The sequence below is a fragment of the Crotalus tigris genome, unplaced genomic scaffold, assembly GCF_016545835.1.
Source record: "Crotalus tigris isolate CLP2741 ecotype Arizona unplaced genomic scaffold, ASM1654583v1 scf7180000023746.1698619, whole genome shotgun sequence".
Lineage (NCBI taxonomy): Eukaryota > Metazoa > Chordata > Lepidosauria > Squamata > Viperidae > Crotalus > Crotalus tigris.
In genome coordinates this window covers 769,166-790,028 of record NW_024100155.1, presented here as the reverse complement: position 1 = coordinate 790,028, position 20,863 = coordinate 769,166, and the positions used below count along the sequence as shown (strand labels likewise).

General features: G+C 49.8%; 2 protein-coding genes across 9 annotated transcripts in view; one reads left to right on the top strand and one right to left on the bottom strand.

Moving 5' to 3' along the window:
- The window catches only part of SPTAN1 (spectrin alpha, non-erythrocytic 1), a 61,655-nt gene extending 46,499 nt beyond the window's left edge, over positions 1-15,156 (top strand). For 4 of the 8 annotated variants that reach the window (XM_039321573.1, XM_039321574.1, XM_039321572.1 and 1 more), the window contains 13 exons: positions 533-692; positions 2,302-2,378; positions 2,508-2,717; positions 3,805-4,101; positions 4,221-4,333; positions 6,081-6,098; positions 8,661-8,723; positions 11,233-11,287; positions 12,163-12,359; positions 12,735-12,788; positions 13,266-13,412; positions 13,573-13,720; positions 14,797-15,156. In XM_039321573.1, the coding sequence (XP_039177507.1) occupies positions 533-692; positions 2,302-2,378; positions 2,508-2,717; positions 3,805-4,101; positions 4,221-4,333; positions 6,081-6,098; positions 8,661-8,723; positions 11,233-11,287; positions 12,163-12,359; positions 12,735-12,788; positions 13,266-13,412; positions 13,573-13,720; positions 14,797-14,922 (1,665 nt within the window). In that variant the 3' untranslated portion in view covers positions 14,923-15,156. The remainder of the gene's footprint in view (positions 1-532; positions 693-2,301; positions 2,379-2,507; positions 2,718-3,804; positions 4,102-4,220; positions 4,334-6,080; positions 6,099-8,660; positions 8,724-11,232; positions 11,288-12,162; positions 12,360-12,734; positions 12,789-13,265; positions 13,413-13,572; positions 13,721-14,796) is intronic. The other 4 variants (XM_039321578.1, XM_039321577.1, XM_039321576.1 and 1 more) reach the window with 1 other exon arrangement.
- Positions 15,157-15,269: 113 nt separating this feature from the next.
- Positions 15,270-20,835, bottom strand: DYNC2I2 (dynein 2 intermediate chain 2). Its single transcript, XM_039321581.1, has 9 exons — positions 20,635-20,835; positions 19,620-19,880; positions 18,789-18,898; positions 18,322-18,479; positions 18,099-18,208; positions 17,854-18,021; positions 17,186-17,418; positions 16,334-16,491; positions 15,270-15,666 (listed from the first exon to the last, which is right to left on the bottom strand). Exons 1-9 carry the CDS (start codon positions 20,710-20,712, stop codon positions 15,431-15,433), a joined length of 1,512 nt encoding a protein of 503 aa, XP_039177515.1. The 5' UTR covers positions 20,713-20,835; the 3' UTR covers positions 15,270-15,430.
- Between the last annotated feature and the right edge of the window lie 28 nt (positions 20,836-20,863).

Genomic DNA, 20,863 nt, shown 5'->3' with positions numbered 1-20,863 from the left:
TTGGAGAACAGCTTGACTCCCTCTTCTTTGTGGCGGCCCCTGAGATACTGGAACACTGCCATCATGTTCCCCCTGGTCCTTCTCTTTGTTAAACTAGACATACCCAATTCCAGCAGCCGTTCCTTCTAGCACAGATGATGTTAGCTAGTTGGGTATTGAAACATCTCCAAGAAAATAACCAAGTTCAGAGAGCACCAAGGACACACTCTCCTCCTCCTCCTCCTCCTCCTCCTCCTCTCCACAAACCCCACTCCCTTCTAGCACTGATGATGTCACCTAGTTGGGTAATGAAACGTCTCCAAGCTCAAGAGTGCACCCAAAAAATCAATGCATGGCACTTCCTGTCCCCCTGCCAAGTCATGTAGGCTTTTTCCTCGCCTATCCCTTTCTACACCGTGCCAAATCTAGCCTTTATTTATTTTTTAAAAATTGGGTGCCACTTCTTTTTCTGGGTAAAGGATTTCCGCAAAGGTCCGGAAAGCCACCCGTTGGGCACAGGTGACGGGCCACGTTTCTCCTCCTTTCCCTCCAGAACAACCACCACGAGGAGAACATCACCGCCAGGATGAAGAGCCTGAAGGGCAAAGTGTCCGATCTGGAGAGGGCGGCCTCTCAGAGGAAGGCCAAGTTGGATGAGAACTCCGCTTTCCTCCAGTTCAACTGGAAAGCAGACGTGGTGGAGTCATGGATAGGTGAGAGAGAGAGAGAGAGAGAGAGAGAGAGAGAGAGAGAGAGAGAGAGAGAGAGAGAGACCTGGGTGAGGGGTGGCAACGCTTAGAATCCCCAATGGGGGGGGAGGGAGGGAGGGAGAGAGAGATAGATAGATAGATAGATAGATACAGATAGCTTGAGTGAACAGATGGATGGATGGATGGATAGATAGATAGATAGATAGATAGATAGATAGATAGATAGATGAGAGGGAGGTAAATAGAGATGGAGGGAGGTAGATAGAGTGATGTAGACAGAGATAGATAAATAGATGACTGATGTAGAGATAGATGATAGATATAGATGATAGATAGATAGATAGATAGATAGATAGATAGATAGATAGATAGATAGATAGATAGATGAGAGAGGAAGGTAAATAGAGATGGAGGGAGGTAGATAGAGTGATGTAGATAGAGATAGATAAATAGATGAGAGTGATGTAGAGATAGATAGATGGTAGATATAGATGATAGATAGATAGATAGATAGATAGATAGATAGATAGATAGATAGATAGATAGATACAGATAGCTTGAGTGAACAGATGGATGGATGGATAGATAGATAGATAGATGAGAGGGAGGTAAATAGAGATGGAGGGAGGTAGATAGAGTGATGTAGATAGAGATAGATAAATAGATGACAGTGATGTAGAGATAGATGATAGATATAGATGATAGATAGATAGATAGATAGATAGATAGATAGATAGATAGATAGATAGATGAGAGAGGAAGGTAAATAGAGATGGAGGGAGGTAAATAGAGTGATGTAGATAGAGATAGATAAATAGATGAGAGTGATGTAGAGATAGATAGATGGTAGATATAGATGATAGATAGATAGATAGATACAGATAGCTTGAGTGAACAGATGGATAGATAGATAGATAGATAGATAGATAGATAGATAGATAGATAGATAGATAGATAGATAGATAGATGAGAGAGGGAGATAAATAGATGGAGGGAGGTAGATAGAGTGATGTAGATAGAGATAGATAAATAGATGACAGTGATGTAGAGATAGATAGATGATAGATATAGATGATAGATAGATAGATAGATAGATAGATAGATAGATAGATAGATAGATAGATAGATAGATAGATAGATGAGAGAGGGAGGTAAATAGAGATGGAGGGAGGGAGGTAGAGTGATGTAGATATAGATAAATAGAGAGTGATGTAGATATAGATAGATAGACAGATAAAGATAGATAGAAAGGAAAGAGGAAGGAAGGAAGGAAGGAAGGAAGGAAGGAAGGAAGGAAGGAAGGAAGGAAGGAAGGAAGGAAGGTGGGATATGAAAACAAACCTATTGGCACGTGGCACAAAAAAGCAGGAGACTGTGAGTTCTAGCCTCATCTTAGCCATGAAAGCCAGCTGGATTTCTTTGGATCAATCACCAGGAGATGGTGAGTTCTAGTCCCACCTCAGCCATGAAAGCTGGGTGGTGGTGAAAATAGGTGGAAGAAGGCATATTGGAGACATTCGCCACCTTGAGTTATTTGTAAATAATAATAATAATAATAATAATAATAAAAAAAAAAAAAAAGTGGGATACAAATGAAGTACCAATCTCCCAGGTGAGAAAGAAAACAGCCTGAAGACGGACGACTACGGGCGAGACCTCTCTTCGGTGCAGACCCTCCTCACCAAGCAGGTGTGTGGCCACGAAGGCAGGGAGGGGGCTATTTGGCTGAAGGCCATAGCGAGCCAGGTTGCCTCGGTCTTCCTTTCCGTGGACCAAGCCTTCACCTCCCTCCTCCTCTTCCTCCATCTCCCGTTCCAGGAGACCTTTGATGCCGGTCTCCATGCCTTTGCCCAGGAAGGCATTGCCAACATCACCGCCCTGAAAGACCAGCTGCTGGCCGCCGAGCACGTCCAGTCGAAAGCCATCGAGGCTCGCCACGCCTCGCTCATGAAGCGCTGGAACCAGCTGCTGGCCAACTCGGCTGCCCGGAAGAAAAAACTCCTGGAGGCCCAGGAACATTTCAGAAAGGTGAGGAAAGCCATGGGGTGCCCCCCACCCCACCCCCCGAATCGGCCCTTCAGCTTCGCCAGAGAGTCTTTTTTTTAAAAAAAAATCTCCCTTGGCCAAGCCAGAGTGGGCAAAAGGCTCAGGGAGATTGAACTTTTAATTAAGGAAGCTTCAGGTTTAATAACTTGATCAGAAGAGAGCTGGAAGGGACCTTGGAGGTTCTTCTAGTCCAGCCCCCTGCTCAAACAGGAGACCCTAGACCATTTCAGTCGATCAATCAATCACAATAGAGTTGGAAGGGACCTTGGAGGTCTTCTAGTCCACCCGCCTGCTCAAGCAGGAGACCCTAGACCATTTCAATCAATCATTCAATCAATCAATCAATCAGTCAATGAGACTAGAGCTGGAAGGGACTTTGGAGGTCTTCTAGTCCAGCCCCCTGCTCAAGCAGGAGACCCTAGACCATATCAGTCGATCAATCAATCACAATAGAGCTGGAAGGGACCTTGGAGGTCTTCTAGTCCAACCCCCTGATCAAGCAGGAGACCCTAGACCATTTCAGTCGATCAATCAATCACAATAGAGTTGGAAGGGACCTTGGAGGTCTTCTAGTCCACCTGCCTGCTCAAGCAGGAGACCCTACACCATTTCAATCAATCATTCAATCAATCAATCAATCAGTCAGTCTATGAGACTAGAGCTGGAAGGGACCTTGGAGGTCTTCTAGTCCAGCCCCCTGCTCAAGCAGGAGGCCCTAGACCATATCAGTCGATCAATCAATCACAATAGAGCTGGAAGGGTTCTTGGAGGTCTTCTAGTTGAGACCCTAGACCATGTCAATCAATCAGTCCATCAATCAATCAGAATAGAGCTGGAAGGGGACCTTGGAGGTCTTCTAGTCCAGCCCCCTGCTCAAGCAGGAGACCCTAGACCATCTCAGACAGGTGGCTGTCCAGTCTCTTCTTAAAAATCTTCTTCAAATAAGATTTAGCTTTCAGCAAGTCTTGTCTCTACACGCTCCTTTTACAAATCCAGCACGGGGGAACTGGATCCTTAGCGGCTCCCCTCTGATCCCTGGCAGAGGTTTGAGGGCTGTCTTCTTCTCCAGGTGGAGGACCTCTTCCTGACCTTTGCCAAGAAAGCCTCGGCCTTCAACAGCTGGTTCGAGAACGCCGAAGAGGATCTGACCGACCCCGTGCGCTGCAACTCCCTGGAAGAGATCAAGGCGCTGCGAGAAGCTCACGACGCCTTCCGGTCCTCGCTCAGCTCCGCCCAGGCCGACTTCAATCAGCTGGCCGAGCTTGACCGACAGATCAAGAGCTTCCGCGTGGCCTCCAACCCTTACACCTGGTTCACGATGGAAGCCCTGGAGGAGACCTGGAGGAACCTGCAGAAGATAATCAAGGTTTATCCCTTCCCGATGTCCTGCGTGGACTTCTGCCTGCCTTCCTGGGACGGAATCTTCCTTCAGGAATCTCACAAAGGGTTGACCGTGGCTCCACTCTCCTTTTGTTTTTATTTCAGGAACGGGAATTGGAGCTTCAGAAAGAGCAACGCAGGCAGGAGGAGAACGATAAGCTGCGGCAGGAGTTCGCTCAGCACGCCAACGCCTTCCACCAGTGGATTCAGGAGACCAGGTGCTGCTTGCAAGGCTGGCTTGGCTTAAGATATCCAGCCATGGCTTGTTGAGTTAATTCAGCTGGGCTTGCCCGTCACGCTAAGCCTGAAACCAAGAATTACAGGCCTTGGTGACTCGTTCGCACAACACACTAGACCAGTGGTTCTCAACCTGTGGGTCGGGACCCCATTTGGGGTCGAACGACCATTTCACGGGGGTCACCAAACCACGTTGTCCGCCATTTTTTTCCCTTTTCCCTAGTTGACCTACTCCCTCTTATTGGTAGCCACACCCACTTGGAGGTCACCACAACATGGGGAACTGTATTATGGGGTCACGGCATTAGAAAGGTTGAGAACCACTGCACTAGACCAAAGGAGCAGCTTGCAGCTCAGTCCCAAAGATGCTTTATTTACGAGGCCACTGGACCTTCCTTGTTTTTCCTTTGAGGCTGTTTCCCTTCTCCTCCCAGAAGCTTCTTCAGCTCTGACTGGAGGGTGTGGGGAAATGGAAGGATTGAGACTCCTCGCAGACCGCTGGTCATCTGCCTTCTTTTAGAGAGTCGTTGAAGCCATTTGGATGGTCACTTGAGTGGTGCCAATGGGCGTGGAGCCTTCTTGGAACTACTGGAAGGACTGTGTTATAGACTGGAGTTAGATGTTGCTGTATCCCTGCCCCCTCTAAACACAGTCCTTTCAGCAGCTCCAAGAAGGCTCCACGCCCACATGCACCAGTCAAGTGACCCTGAGGACATAGACAAACCTCCAGGTGGCCTCAACGACCCTCTAAAAGGATGCAAATGACCAGCGGTCTGCAAGGAGTATAAATCCTTCCAATTCCCCACCATCCAGTCAGAGCTGAAGAAGCTTCTGGGATGAGAAGCGAAACGTTTTCAAAAGAAAAATGAGAAAGTCCAGTGGCCTCGTAAATAAAGCACCTTTGGGACAACCGTCAGCTGGATGACTTGAGAATCTCCACAGACACGTATAGCTCAATATAAGAGCTTCAGTCTTTGCTTCTTCTTGGAGACATCTTACTTTCCTTAAGGGAAGAGTTGGCCGGTAGCTTTTTCTCCTAAATACGAAACATCTTCCTTAGTTCTTCGCTGATCATCTTCAGAACCTCCAAAACCATTAGGGGCATCGTTGAAAAAAAAAAAAAAACGTCCCTCTCACTTAGATTTTTTTCCAGGCTAAATTGCCCAATCCAATACAGGTCGTCCTCAACGTCACTACGGCTCGTTTAGTGACCACTCCAGAGTTACAACAGCACTGGGGGAAAAAAGTTAGACTAACGACTGTTTTTCACCCAACCCAAAGATCTAAATTCAGGCGCCTGGCGACCGATTCGTATTTATGACGGTTGCACAGTGTCCCGGGGTCATGTGATCCCCTTAATGGGGAAGCCAGATTCGCTTAACGACGGCGTAACCGACTTTCCAGCCGCAGTGATTCTCTTAACAACTCCGACAAGGGAGGTCGTACGTTGGAGCCACGTTCACTTAACGCATTTCTCACTGAGCCACAGAAACGCCGGGCTCCCTTGTGGCCGTAAGTTCGAGGACTACCTGTCACAGTGCATTATCGGAGGGATAGAATCTGAACTGGGGAGTGAGATCAAAGTTCCCAAATGCTGGATTGTAAGACCCTGTCTGCTTTTTCTAACGTCTTTGTGTTTTGTTTTGTTTTGTTTTTTACTTCCTCCTCGCTCTCCCGTTCCTTGGTTTTCCTCCCGTGGTGCCACGGTCGAACCATCACGCTCTACAGAACTTACCTGCTCGATGGGTTAGTATAAATCTCCCCTTTTCTTCCAAACCGCTCTCGCTTCTTCGTGCCATGACTGTGCTTGAGGCAACTGTGTTAGCAGAGTTCACCCAGTTTGGAAACTGATGTCTGGACTCTGTGGGAAGCCTTGTCCAAGATTTGGGGTTAGTTCCGAAGCCCTGAGAAGTTCCTTCTGTCCCTCTCCCCTCTCTACACGTGCACACAAACAAGCTTTCTTGTCCACCATAGTGGCCCAGTGTTCCTTGTCGATCTATCGTACTCCCTTCAGCTCCAGCTTGCCAGCGTGAGCTTCCTTCCTCCATTTTATACCTCTTGATGAACTGAGGACCTCCCATCTCCCCAGGGGAGCTTGTCTGGGCTCTGCTAGTAGACATCAAACCAACATCTTGAGGGGGATCCAATATCACCTGATTCCAGGGTTCATTCCCTGCCTCTCCGTTGTCCTGACCAGGTTACCCATCTGCTACTGGGGTGGTGGGTTTGACTCTCCAGTCATTTATTCCCTTTTTGCCCCCGTGGAAATAAAGACACCCTAACTCAGTGGTTCTCCACCTGGGGGTCGGGACCCCCTTTGGGGTCGAACGACCATTTCACGGGGGTCGCCAAACAACGCAGTCCGCCATTTTTTTCCCCCTTTTCCTTAGCTGTGCTACTCCCTTTTATTCTATTGGCTTTTGAAAGCCAATAGAATAGACTCTCTTGAATAGAGTCTAAGTCTATTGGCTTTCAAAAGCCAATAGGAATTGTCCAGGCTGTCTCTGCCCTGCTGAGCCCGCCAAAAGTCCCATTCTGCAAACGGTGCTGCACCAGTTGAGTAGTCCTCGACTTACGACCGGTTGAGTAGTCCTCAACGTACGACCGGTTGGGGGTCGCGGCATTAAAAAGGTTGAGAACCACTGCCCTAACTCCTTGTGCTTCCCATGTTAAGGAGTCGGTCCTCACTTGCCCGTTGAGGATGTGGGAAAAAAAGCCCTTTTTATCCTCTGTTGTACTGCCTTGCATTTTGACCAAACCTGCTTTGGATGCCCTAGAGATTTGGCCTTTGGGACTTGATTGTTGAGCTGCTTCTCTTAGAAGAACAAGCCGTGGTTTGCCTCCAAACCAGAATTGGAAAACTCATTTCGGATTGCAGGAAACGGACGGGGAGAGTAGACGAGCGCAGACTCAACAACCAAACAGCCAAATTGCGACTTGGTTATTATATATCTTTCTTGTTGTGTTATCTGTTCCCCCCTCCTTCTCTCCCTCGCACACCCATGAAAGAAAGAAAGAAAGTGTGTGTGGACGTCCCTTAAATCTTAATCCGCTCAGAGACAAAAGGACAACCTGGTCTTTCTCCTACGTGCATGCGAGATAAGCCTTAGCTTCTCCGGTTCAAAGCAGCAGATAGCAGGACCAGGCAAGGATTCAGAATTCAGTGCTGCAGAGATATTTGGGAGAATTGGCGCTGCAAACAGCCCCGGCTGTTTCTGACTGGACACCACCCCATAGATTAGTAGGGGGTGGCTGGCAAAGACCCGCTACCTGCTAGATTGAATGTGTGGGCACAAGAAGAGAAACATCTTCAAGCTGACACACAGTGATTGCCTGTATTTTTTAAGAAGAATAGAATCTAGACTAGAACAGAATAGAATACAGAGGAGAGGAGAGGAGAGTAGAATAGAACAGAATAGAATACAGAGTAGAATAGAATAGGAACAGGAAAGTATAGAATAGAATAGAATAGAATAGAATAGAATAGAATAGAATAGAATTATAGAATAGAATAGAATAGGAAAAAGAAAGAATAGAATAGAACATGAAATAGTAGAATTAACGAATAGAATAGAATAGAATTAACAAACAGAATAGAATATAGAATAGAATATGAAATAGAATAGAACAGAATAGAATTAAGGAATAGAACAGAATAGAATTAAGGAATAGAATAGAATATGAAATAGAATAGAATATGAAATAGAATAGACTAGAATATGAAATAGAATAGGACAGAATAGAATTAAGGAACAGAACAGAATAGAATAGAACAACAGAACAGAAATAGAATAGAATTAGAATTAGAATGATAGAATAGAATAAATAGAATATATGGAATAGAATAGAATAGAATAGAATTCTTTATTGGCCAAGTGTGATCGGACACACAAGGAATTTATATCCGCTGCATAAGCTCTCAATGTACATGCAAACAACAAATTATAGGTCATAAATCATAGTTATGGCCACCAATCATAAGTTACAAACAACAATTGATCAATCATAAGAAACCAAATAGGAGAAGACCGTAGGAAAGTTGAGAAAAGATGAGAAATGAGACAAAACTAAGCGTTCAGCAAAATTTATGTCTGGTTGTTTGGGCATGCAGTGGTCTTTAGTAGCATTCTAAGAGGAGAAGCTGAAATAAATTATGTCTAAAAAAAGAACACTTGAGTATTGATCTTGGGCAAGAGTTATAAGCCATGTGTCCCCTTGCCACGTGTGTGCGTATGTGTGTGTGGGCTTCTCTCCATGTTTTCCCTTCTCCTGTTTTGGAATTTCACACCGTTTCTTTCCTTTGAATAGCATAGCCTACCGTCGTGTCGTTCGCGTCTATCAGTATGAAGTTGGGGATGATCTGTCTGGAAGGTTTTTCTCCTTTTTCTTACCTCGCTGTGTTTTTTTTTTCTTTAATTTTTTTTTTGTTTCAATTTTTTTTTTTAACTGCACACTCCTAATTTCCGAGGCTCAGCTTCCTTTCTTTTCTTTAATTTTTTTTTTCGAACTAACCGATCACTACTGTGAGATACTCTTGGGGAGAAAGGGGGGTGGATTGTGGGAGGGGGGCTCCCCCTTAACTCCTCCCCCCCCTTGAAACAGGCCACGTAACTGCTTTGTGATCACTTACCTGCCACGCTGATGATGACACTTAACCCCCTCCCTTGTAAGCAAGACTCACCTGTTTAAAAAAAACAACGAGCATCCTTTCTGAAACACCCAGGAATTTTACCACACCAAGCAAAATGGAAAAAAAAAAAAAAAATCTGCCCCCAAGTTGCAAAAGGGGGCAAAGTACTGTTGGGGGTGAGCCTGGCAGCTGATTTCCCCCTCCTCCCCCCAGCCAATTCCTCTCCACAGGGGCAACGAGAAAGTGAAGCTCGCCCACACAGTAGCCGAGATGTGTGTTTTTGTGTGCACCGAGTGTCCGTTGTGATTTATTATTATTATTTTCCCCACTGCAAATGTTTGGGGGCAGAGCTCTGAACTTCAAAGTGAACCAAAACTGGCTTCCCTGGGACCCTGCCCATCTGCCCAGTTGGGATTTAATCTGGATTTTGATAACTTCCTCCCCCCCCCCCCACCTTCCCTGCTAATTTTGGCTTCGGTTCATTTCCAAAGTTTTAAAACCGAGCCATGCATTTATTTATGAGGCGTTTGCAGAGTGGGTGGAAGAAGAATCCTTACGTTACAGTAGAGTACACACACACCCGGTACATGGATCATTTTGGATCACTTTAAAAAGAGCCCTGACCGGTTGCATCTCCGATGCCAAAGCATTTTTGTGTTTTTTCTTTGCTTGAAAAACTCCTGCCCCCCACACACGCAAGGAAAGTTTCCCATCCCTATCAACGCTGTGCAAAACCTCGCTCGGGTCTCCTCCCTCTTGTTGGCCGAGCACCGCTCATCTCAAGCAGTTTTACTCACGGCTTGTGTATGTGTGTGTCAGGCTTCCATCTGATGGCTGAGGATGCTCTGCAGGGAGACACCCCCCCCCCCCATCAAGAAACCAGCGCTTTAGAATTTGCATGAACGTGTTGTCGTTTTTTTGCTGCCCTTGGTTCGTGAAATGGGGCTTGAAATTAGCCATAGAGTCCTAGGCCTGGAAGGGACTTTGGGGGTCTTTTAATCCAGTCCCCTGCCCAGTTGCCCAAAGGCGCAGACCCAAAATTGGGTTCTGAAAAGGCTCTTCCCTGTATTTATGAGATAGCCTGCTCCAACCTCAACCTTTTATTCAAATAGCGAGTGGGAAACCATTGGAAAGGAGAAATTGGTTATGTCGCTCTCATTGCAAGATCAGATTTTTACATTGTGGTGCATTTATCTGCAGGGATACGGGTGCACAATCTAGATTGTATAGTGCATTTATCTGCAGGGATACGCGTGCACAATCTAGATTGCGTGGTGCGTTTATCTTTAGGGATAGGCGTGCACAATCTGGATTGCGTGGTGCATTTATCTGCAGGGATACAGGTACACAATCTAGATTGTGTGGGGCATTTATCTTCAGGGATACACATGCACAATCTGGATTGCGTGGTGCATTTATCTTCAGGGATACGCGTGCACAATCTAGATTGCGTGGTGCATTTATCTGCAGGGATAGGCGTGCACAATCTGGACTGTGTGGTGTATTTATCTGCAGGGATACGCGTGCACAATCTGCACTGTGTAGTGCATTTATCTGCAGGGATAGGCGTGCACAATCTGGATTGCGTGGTGCATTTATCTGCAGGGATAGGCGTGCACAATCTGGATTGTGTGGTGCATTTATCTGCAGGAGTACACATGCACAATCTGGATTGTGGTGCATTTATCTGCAGGGATACGCATGCACAGTAATCAGACACAGCTTCTACTATAGAGGTCTTCACTATACCCTCCTTGAGACTTGATATCAAGATGAAAAGACATTAACTGGATTTTATATGTTTTTATTTGTAAACCACACAGAGATACTTAAACATTCAGATGGACAATACGTGAATTTGATTACATTAATAAGTGTTGCAAAAGCTGGTCTGTACGGATCTAAATTTTCTCCCGTGAAAAACACCACAGAGGGTGGTGTGTGCGTGCGTGTGTGTTTGTTTGGCTTCATTCCTCGTGGGGTTTTCTTGTTTTCCTTGTTTTTTAAAAATCATTTTCTAATCTAAACAATCCAGATCTGCTAGGAGTTTGGTTTTGTGCCTAAAGCAAGACTAGAAGTCACGTTCTCTAGGCTGGTGCCTGCAACCATTGTACCATATTGCTTCTCGGTATATCAGTGCCTTAATTAAGCTAAATGGACCCACCCGTAATAGAGGCGAGAGTGTTAATTACGAGCCCCATTTCTTGGACTGGCTGAAGACCCTCTCTCTGATGCCAAATCTTTCTTCAGGTCCTGCATGGTGGAAGAATCGGGCACGCTGGAGTCTCAGCTGGAAGCCACCAAGGTGTGTATTTTGATGGAACAAAATACGGGGGGGGGGAGATTCCCATCAGCGCTGAGATAATTTCAAGCAAGAGGAACAGAGCAGATAACCTGGAATTTCTTTCCTAATTTTGTTCCAAGAGATTCAACGAATCTCCCCCTTGTAGGGGGAAAAAGCTAAACAAAAGAGCAAGCATTGTGTAGAGCAGGGGGTCTTCAAACCTGGCCCTTTGATGACTTGTGGACTTCCAACTCCCAGAATTCCTCAGCCAGGCACGCTGGCTGAGGAATTCTGGGAGTTGAAGCCGCAAGTCATGAAAGGGCCAACTTTGAAGACCCCTGGTGTAGAGGGAGTCCTCGCCTTACGATCGCCACTGGGCCAAAAACAGCTGTTGTTAAGCACGACGGTCGTAAAGTGCATTTTGCCCCATTTTTACGATCTTGCTCGCCAGTCGTTAAGTGAGTTACTGCCATTGTTAAGCTAGGAACACGGCTGAGAAGTCAGTCCGGCTCCCCCCCCCCCATTGACTTTGCTTGTCGATGGTCCCAGAAGGGGTTCACGTGACCCCGGAACGCCGCAAGCCGTCGTAAGTATGAGCCAGTTGCCAAGGGTCCGAATTCCGATCACTTGACCCTGGCGATGCTGCGACAGTCGTTAAGCGGGTCAAAACCGTCATAAGTCGCTTTTCAGTGCCTTGGACGGTCATTAAACAAATAGGTTCTAAATCATAGGAAGCTTCAGGTTAAACCTTTGGCAATTCATAGCCAGGGGTTAAACCAAGTGGGCTGCAGCCATTGGAGAGGAGAGGGTGTTCCCTCCAGGCCTTTGCTACCTTTGGTGTGGGGGGTGTTGTGTGTGTGTGTGCAGGCTTGTGCACGGTCCTCCTTCCTTTTCAGCGCAAACACCAGGAGATCCGGGCCATGAGGAGCCAGCTGAAGAAAATTGAAGACCTTGGAGCAGCCATGGAGGAGGCGCTGATTTTGGACAACAAGTACACTGAGCACAGCACGGTGGGGCTGGCACAACAGTGGGACCAGCTGGATCAGCTCGGCATGAGGATGCAGCACAACCTGGAGCAGCAGATACAGGCCAGGTGGGGGGGGAGACAGCCCAGCCTGGAATGGGGGTTTAGCTTTGCAGAAATGGTTGGGTGGGAAGCGGGTCAGCTTCGTGACCTTGCTGGGTGCTGGAGAGTTCCTGACAGTTCTTTAAAGATTGTAACCCAATTCCAAACAACACTTTAACCTGCAAAGTGTATTTTCCCCTTAAGAGGGTGGGTGTGGGGGGGGGAAACAAAACCATCTCTCGGGTGTATTTTCCTCCAGCCAACTGAAAAATGGTCCCCAAACCATCATGTTGGTGCAACAGATTTAAGTCAAAGAGGCAGAAACTCTCCCCACTTTGGGAACGAGGAGATTTCGCCCCGTCTCGATTTTCTGAGAGTGAACGCATTTTTTCTGTTTTTCAGAAACACCACCGGGGTCACCGAAGAAGCTCTGAAGGAATTCAGCATGATGTTCAAGTGAGTTTTGCAGTGATTTTTAGGGGGGGTGGGTGGTCTTGGCCTGCACACCTTTTCCTGGGTGCCAAACCCCTAAGGCCTTTTTTAAAAACTTGAGCCAGTTTTAAGCTGGGAAGAGGCAGCGCCTCTTAGCTGGCTGCAGTCTGATTAGGTAGGTGAGCCTCTCCAAATCCCGGCATCTTTCTGCGTATCGAAGCAACATTTGGAGATCCCTTCCGTAGCCTGTCTCGGGGACCCCCAAACCCTGGACCGCGGACCGGCACCGGGCCACGGCGTGCCAGCCACTGGGCTGCACAAACAAAAGCAAAAGCCCATCCGTGGGATGCAGGCAGCACACTACGTGCATCCTCCGGTCTGCGGGAAACCCTCTCTTCACGGAACCGGTCCCTGGCGGCCGAAAGATTGGGGACCTCTGTCCTATTTGGAAAAAAAATTTAGCCAATAAAAAGTTAAAAAGTGGCTTTTCCTTCATTCTAGGCACTTTGACAAGGATAAATCGGGCCGTCTGAACCACCAGGAATTTAAGTCCTGCCTGCGCTCCCTGGGTTACGACCTGCCCATGGTGGAAGAGGGAGAACCAGACCCGGAATTTGAGACTATTCTCGACACGGTCGATCCCAACCGGTAAGAGCGTTCAGAAGGAACGTGTGTCTTTTTTTTTTTTTCACCCCTAAAGCTCTACGACAGCATTTCTCAAGATGGGAACTGTAAGGTGGGTGGACTTCAACGCCCAGGATTCCCTCTCTGGTCACCTCCAACGCTCTTTTTTTTTTCCTTTCCCCAGGGATGGACACGTCTCCCTGCAAGAGTACATGGCCTTCATGATCAGCAGGGAGACGGAGAACGTGAAGTCCAGCGAGGAGATCGAGAGTGCTTTCCGTGCCCTCAGCTCGGAGGGCAAGCCCTACGTGACCAAGGAAGAACTTTACCAAGTAAGGGAAGCTGTTTTGGGATTGGGTGTTAGAATCTACTCAGGTAGCCCACTTCATTTAGTGGCCAAAATTGCAACGGCACTGGAAAAAAGTGACCGATGACCGTTTTTCACAGTTACCTTCGAAGCATCCCCGATCATGTGATCAAAATTCAGGCACGGGGCAACTGGTTCGTACTTACGGCCGTTGCCGTGTCCCACGGTGAAGCGATTCCACTTTTGCGACCTCCTGACGAGCGACGCATCAACTGCGGCGATTCGCTTAACAAGGGTGGCAAGAAAAGTCGTAAAAACGGGGCAAAAGTCGCTTAACAGCAGGACATTTGGGGCTCGGCCGTCCTAAGTAGAGGACTGCCTGGGTGCACCCTCAAATTGTCGTGTGACTAGTTTATAACGTTGACCGCCGTGCTCCAGGAGCGGAGGTGCTTTCCGCCCCCTCGACGTCATTTTAATTTGCTAGAAGCCCCACGTAACGCAGATCATTTTGTGGCTTATCTGCAGCGCAGGAGCAAGAGAGGCCCACCCCAGAGATGGTGAGAGAAAAACCCGAATAAGATAGTAGGAACAGGTCACCGAGTGGGTAAAACCATTTCTGATCCTGTCAGCTCCAGGACAAGGAGTGTTTCAGCGCTTAATGTTCCTTCGTCCTGTTTTAAGAAGCTTGGCGTTTTCTACCCAGGCAGGCAGGCAGGAACTGGGCTGTCCTTTTAATCCCTTTATTGATTAGCCCGTGGGCCACGTCAAGGTACAGCGTTCCAAACACACGTTAATACTAAAAATGCAGTAAAAACAATTTAGAATGGAGTAAAATAGAAATAAAATAAAATAAATAAAATACAATTAAAATGAAATTGGGATAAAATGCCTTTTTAAAATGAAACTCGAACCGAGTACGGCTATTTTAAGATGTCGATAGATAAAACAGGATAGAATTGTATTTCGCGACCACCCCTAGAGCTTACCCCACTGAGTCTCACGCATGCCGATAATTGGGGTGTCTGAATTCAAACCCCAAAGGATTTCTCTCCCCCCCCCCTTTGACTTTCTGACCTCCCCAACCCTTTCTCGCCTTTTCAGAATCTGAGCCGGGAACAAGCGGATTACTGCATCTCGCACATGAAGCCCTACATGGACAGCAAAGGCCGAGAGCTTCCCTCCGCCTACGACTACATCGAATTCACACGCTCCCTCTTTGTGAATTGATCCCTGGCGCTCGCCTCCCCTTGCCTCAAGCTTCCCCTCCCTCCCCCCCAGGATCCCGAGAATGCGCTCGCGTCTTCTTCGGCCTCTTCGCTCTTTGCATGTCTCCCCTCCTCTCGTCGCTCGAAAATAATCCCCAGTGTAACCTTTAAAAAAACCCGCTTCGCTTAGTAGAAGGAAACAAACAAACACAAAAAATGTCACGGTGTGCGCTTCAATAAAAGTTGCTAGCCCGAATTGAACCCTTGTTTCACGCCTCTGGCGCATGGAGGAATCTCCCGTCGACACAACGCAAAGCCCCCCTCGCTTAAGCCGTGCAGCCTTAAAAAGAACGCCACTTGGAGACGTGCTTTTGCTTGGGATTTATTTACAGCCCTCTCCTTTACACACTGCTGCCCTTGTGTGAAAATAGTTGCGTGAACACAGGACTGTCTTTTAAGGATCTGTACGCCGAGACACACCGTTGCTGGGCATGTGTTAATCGGTAACACCATTCGTTGCTGGGTGTGTGTTAATCGGTGACCTCGTTCGCTAGCTGATCGAGATGGCTCATCTCCCGCGGACCCTCTTCGGTGAAATCCGAACTCAGCTGCCAGACCTTCACTGTCCCGCTGCCGTCTCCAGCAGCAAGGAGCTGAGCCTGCCGAGGGTTGAACTCCAAGCAGTAGACGGCTTGGCCGGACGTCTGCCTGACGGAAACCGAGGGCTTTTGCGAGCTCTTTGCAAAGTCGAAAAGCTGCACGTCCCCTAGGAAACGAGCCAAAAAGATAAAAACGATGGGCTCCACCACACAAACCCTTTACAGCAGTGGTTCTCAACCTGTGGTTCGGGACCCCATTTGGGGTCGAACGACCATTTCACGCCAAACAACGCAGTCCGCCATTTTTTCCCCCCTTTTCCTTAGCTGTGCTACTCCCTTTTATTCTATTGACTTTTGAAAGCCAACAGAATAGACCCTCTTGAATAGAGTCTAATTCTATTGGCTTTCCAAAGCCAATAGGAATGGTCCAGGCTGTCTCTGCCCTGCTGAGCCCGCCAAAAGTCCCAGTCTGCAAACGGTGCTGCACCAGTTGAGTAGTCCTCGACTTACGACCGGTTGGGGGTCGCGGCATTAAAAAGGTTGAGAACCACTGCTTTACAGACTCTTCCCCCAAGTCTAGCTTTTTCCTCCTCCGATTATCCAGGGCCGGCGCCAAAATTTAAAATCACTGCAGTTTCGCAAGAGAATGAAATTAAGTCGATTCGCTGAAAAGCAGGGACGATCCCAGACTGTCGGGATCTTATGGCGAGTAAGAAAAATGCTGGGTTAAGCACCAAACTTGCTACCCCCACCCGGATGAGGTGAGCCAAGCTGGCAAATAAAATAAAACCCCCATCCAGATCCCCTCCCCACAGTTAGCTAAAGCAACTGTACCTTCCCCCGAAGCAGCTGCGAAAACCAGGGGCCGGACCGGGGACCACCTGACGCTGAAAATGTATTTCTTGGACAACTGGAGAGAAAGCAGCGGGCGCGCTTGCAGCATGGAGTGTAAATGAACGTGTCCGTCGGTCCCTCCGCTCAGGAACAGATTCCTTGGGAAAGGAAAAACGGGGGGGGAAAGCAGCTTTAGATTAGCAAATCCAAAATCCGAGGAGAGAGTAGCATTCAGAAGTTGTGGGAGCTTTCAAGAAAAGAACTGGACTGCCATCTGTCAGAAATGGTGCAGAGTCTCCTGCTTGAAGGGGGTTGGGCTAGATGACCTACGAGGACCCTTCCAACTCTTGTTATTCTAATTTACAGCCGGCTCCATTTACCCCTCGCCTGGAATTCACCGTAGTCTACAAGCACCCGTAATTCATAAGGCGTCTCTCTAGTCACCGTTGCGCATTAAAAACTAAAATGAAACTGACAAAAAGTTTTCATGGCCCAGAATCGCAGACCAAACTGTCTTGAAGCCAGAGGAATCTTGTCCCATGGCTATGCTTCAAATCCAGGTTTGTTGTTACTCTTAAGACACGTGTATCCTTCCCCTTCACTCAAGAAGACACCTGTAGAAGCAGGTTTAATTTTTTCCCTTTCCGCTGGAAAGGAAGGACAGAAAAAGCCCAAGCAGGGCTACCTGCTGCTCTAAACCACGTTTGCCTGGAGTACTACGACACGGTAAATTATAATCCCCGGCTTACAAGCCGCCATACTGAGATGGCAGGCAGGCAGAAACGCACCCAAGGTTGCAATATTGTGTCGGTTCTTGGAAAATCTTTCTGGAAGATTTCGGGATGGCCTTACCTGTGGAAAGGTGAGCAGCTGACGCTGTAGATGGGTCCTCCGTGGGAGGAGAAGCTGAACTGGGCAGGGGCCTTGAGAGGGACCGAGCTGGCCTTCCGCAAGAGGGCGGCTGTATCCACCGCCGTGGAGCATTTCATCAAACTGCCCCCCTCCGTGCCGCTGACGAAGACGCTGGGCTCGAAGTGGGAGAAGGAGAGGGACGTGACGCCCACCACTGTGTCTCCTCGAGAATGCTGGGGGGAGAGGAGCAAAGAGGGAGGCAAAAAAAAGTCTGTGCATCACTGCAGCAAAAACACAACACTGATAATTAAGACACTGGGGAAATCACAGGGGATTGGGCCCTTCCCGGTCCTGCCACGCTCGCTTGGCTGTCATAAGAATTTGGCCGTTCCCACAACGTACCGATGTGTCTGCAAAGGGCTTAAAAGATAACAAAAGATAACAATTGTGATCTTAGGATCCGCTTAAAATACACATCCCTCCCCGCAAGACTCCGTTCTGCGTGAGGAACAGCCTCGGATGAACATCCTCCCAAATCCAAGCGACCAGCCGGCCTCGCCTAGGACCGCAAACGTGTCTTCCCAACGCTTCGCGGGTGACGTCAGATGCTTTTCGGTGGACTGCACAAGGCTGTGGAGCTTCTCTCCGTCGGGATCCTGCCCCCCTACCTTCTTGAGCTTGGTGCTCCTGGGACTCTGCTGCTGGACGAAAGCGAAACCGCTGACGGGGCGGAGGAGGCCGTCTCTCTCTTCCTGCCACACGAGGATCTTCCCGTCGGTGGAGAGGCTCAGGACGCGGAAGGTGCGCGGCTGACGAGGGTCCCGGTGCCAGCTGACCTGAGGGCCAGAAGAGCAATCGGAGAGCTCAGGAAGTCACAAGGGAGCCGGACCGCAGCCCTGCCCCCCTCCCGTACCTGATACACGGGGTCGGTGTGAGTATCGTCGGTCATGCCCGTTCTCCAGACCAGGGGGTCTTCCTGCCTGCCGGTGTCCCAAATTAGGACCTCTCCGCTGAACAGGCCTCCTGAGGAGGTAGAATTGAGACGCTGGCCGGAAGTTTGAGGAATCGGGTGCCCCGGTCAACCCTAGTCCCCTTCCTGTCCGGGCCCAAGAGGAAGTCCCTCAAGAAGTACTTGCCGGCGACGAGCGAAGGCTGCTGGGGGTGGAAAGCCAGGCACAGGACGGCGCTGGTGGTCTCCACCACGAGGTCCGGGCGGTGGGGATTCAGCGCTCGGCGGTCGAGATTCCAGGTGCAGAGGAAGGATTTCTCAGCGCTCCAGTCTCCGTCATCCAGCCTGGAAGAAAGAGAAGAGGGAGAAAAGGAAGAGAGGGAGGGAGAGAGAAAAAAAGAAAAAGAGAGAGAGAAGGAAAGAGGGAAGGAGGGGAGGGAAAGAAAGAGAGAAAGAAAGAAAGAAAGAAAGAAAGAAAGAAAGAAAGAAAGAAAGAAAGAAAGAAAGAAAAAGAAAGAAAGAAAGGAAAAATAAAGAAAAAGAAAAAAGTAATAGAGAGAGGGAGGGAGGGAGACAGCCGTCAGAGGGACAACTGGGAGAGGGACATAGATACGAATCGTGAGGAGAGGGTGACTACCATCTCTTTTGGCTTACCTGCCGTAGGAGCAGGCGAGGACGGAGCCCGTGGCGTTCCAGGAGACGCCGGTCACCTGCAGGTTGCGCTCCTGGGCTTCCGGGTACAACAAGCTGTGTACACAAGACACCTGCAAGGGAGAAGAGGGGGGGGGTAAGGGGGCCTGGCAGAGGAGCCGCCCCTGCAGATTTCGTGGCGAGATGGACCAGGCCAGGACATCCGTCCCACCGGAAAGCCAAGATGGGCGGCAATAACAGCCCCTCACAAGTCTGGTTGTGTTGGAGCTTCTGCATCCCCCCCCCCCATGCGCACATGAAGCAGGGAAGGGTCGGCTGAGCCACTTCTGGACATTACAGGGAGTCCTCGACTTCCGACCACAACCGAGCCCAAGATTTAAGTTGCTAAAGTGGGACATTTGCGAAGTGAGATTTGCCCCTTTTCTTGCGACTTTTCTCGCCACGTTTGTTAAGTGAATCACTACGGACGTTAAGTTAGTCACACGGTCGCTAAGTGAATCCGGCTTCCCCATTGACTTCGCTTGCCAAGAGGTTGCCAAAGGGGATCGCCTGACTCCCCCGGGAGACTGCGACCGTCGTAAGTGTGAATCAGTTGTCAAGCATCCGAATGTAAATCACGCGACTCTGGGGATACTGCCACAGTCCCAAGTGTGAAAATTGCTCCTAAATCCCTTTTCTCAGGCCCGTCGTAACTTCAAACGGTCGCTAAGTGAACTGGGAAAGACTTTGGCCCCTTGGCCTGGGGAGCGGATCCTGCCCGATCCCTTCCCGGCTCTTTGCAGAAGACGGATGGGGGGAGCCCCCCTAAGCCAGCGGTTCTGGAGGGGCCGTTACCGTCTCGTTGGGGTCCGCCCAGTTGACCTGGAACCCGTCGAAGGCGTGGCTCTTCCAATTCTTGTCCAGCTCGCGGATGACCGGCTCCTCCACCCGCTGCAGGAAGGCCCGCAGGCTGGCGTAGTCCACCGGGGGAGGCGGCGGGAGGGGTAGGGCCTGGGCCGGGCTGGCCTCGGGGTCCGCCTGGACGCCCACCTCGTGGCAGTGGCGGGTCTGGGCCCGCCGTTCAGCCGTGCGGACGCGGACGGTCTGCGTGCTCTTCTGCGGGAAGGAAGAGGGCGGGGAGCTCTGGAGGCAAGACCCATCGTCCACGGCCCCCGGCGAGGAGGGCCATCCCAAATAGAAGCCCCATCATGGAGGCTGGCCGCTCCAAATGGAAGCCCCATCATCCCCAGCTCCAGAAAGAATGGCTGTTCCCAAATAGAAACCCCATCAACCGTAGGCCCCCCCCCCGTTTCACACAGAAGCCCCATCATCCACAGCCCCGAAGGAGGCTGGCCATTTCAAACAGAAGCCCCATCCACCAAAGCCCCTACGGAAGGCGACCATTTCAAATAGAAGCCCCATCATCCACAGCCCCCAATCAGGATGCCCATTCCAAACAGAAACCCATCATCCACAGCCCCAACGGAGGATCGCCAGTTATCCTCCCTATAAGACCCATTGACTGCTCAGATCCCTTCCCTTGTGCTGGCATGGCACCACAGCCCATCATCCACAGCCCAGGCAAGCCGACGGGAAGGATCGCCTCCTGCCCTTTGCAATGCAAAAGGCTGCCGTACCAAAGGGAGGCGCCCCCTCCCGCCCTGCGCCGCTACGCACTATGGGACTTGTAGTCCCCTCTCCCAAAAGGAAGGGGACGGGCGATCGCCGCCTCCACCCCCCCCCCGCGCGCAGGGCCCAGCCGGGGAAGGGTCGGAGCAGCGCCCTCCCCCACCGCTCACGGGGGGGGGCGCGGCTGGGGAGGATGGGACCTGTAGTCCCGCGCCCCGCAGGGCAGAGCGGCGCCCCCCACCTCCTCGCATCGGGCCCCTTGGTCCGTCCTCCACACCGACTCCACGTCCAGGGCGCCGCCCGCCGCGTCCCCGAACATCCCGGCGGGGGCAAAACGAGGCAAAACCCCCCCGGTTGTGTAGGCCGCCCTGCCGCGGTTGCCGTGGCAACGGGCTCGCCCCCTCTCTCCCGCGCTGAGGCGCCGCTCGATGTCGTCATCCGCGAGCGCGGCCAGCGCGAACTCAGCAGCG

Excerpts from the sequence above, each read along its gene's own strand:
- DYNC2I2 (XM_039321581.1), bottom strand. The coding sequence starts at position 20,712 with ATGTTCGGGGACGCGGCGGGCGGCGCCCTGGACGTGGAGTCGGTGTGG. Across the intron at positions 19,881-20,634 it reads AAGGGGCCCGATGCGAGGAG|AAGAGCACGCAGACCGTCCG; the intron begins GTGGGGGGCGCC and ends TCCTTCCCGCAG. Across the intron at positions 18,899-19,619 it reads GGGCGGACCCCAACGAGACG|GTGTCTTGTGTACACAGCTT; the intron begins GTAACGGCCCCT and ends TCTCCCTTGCAG.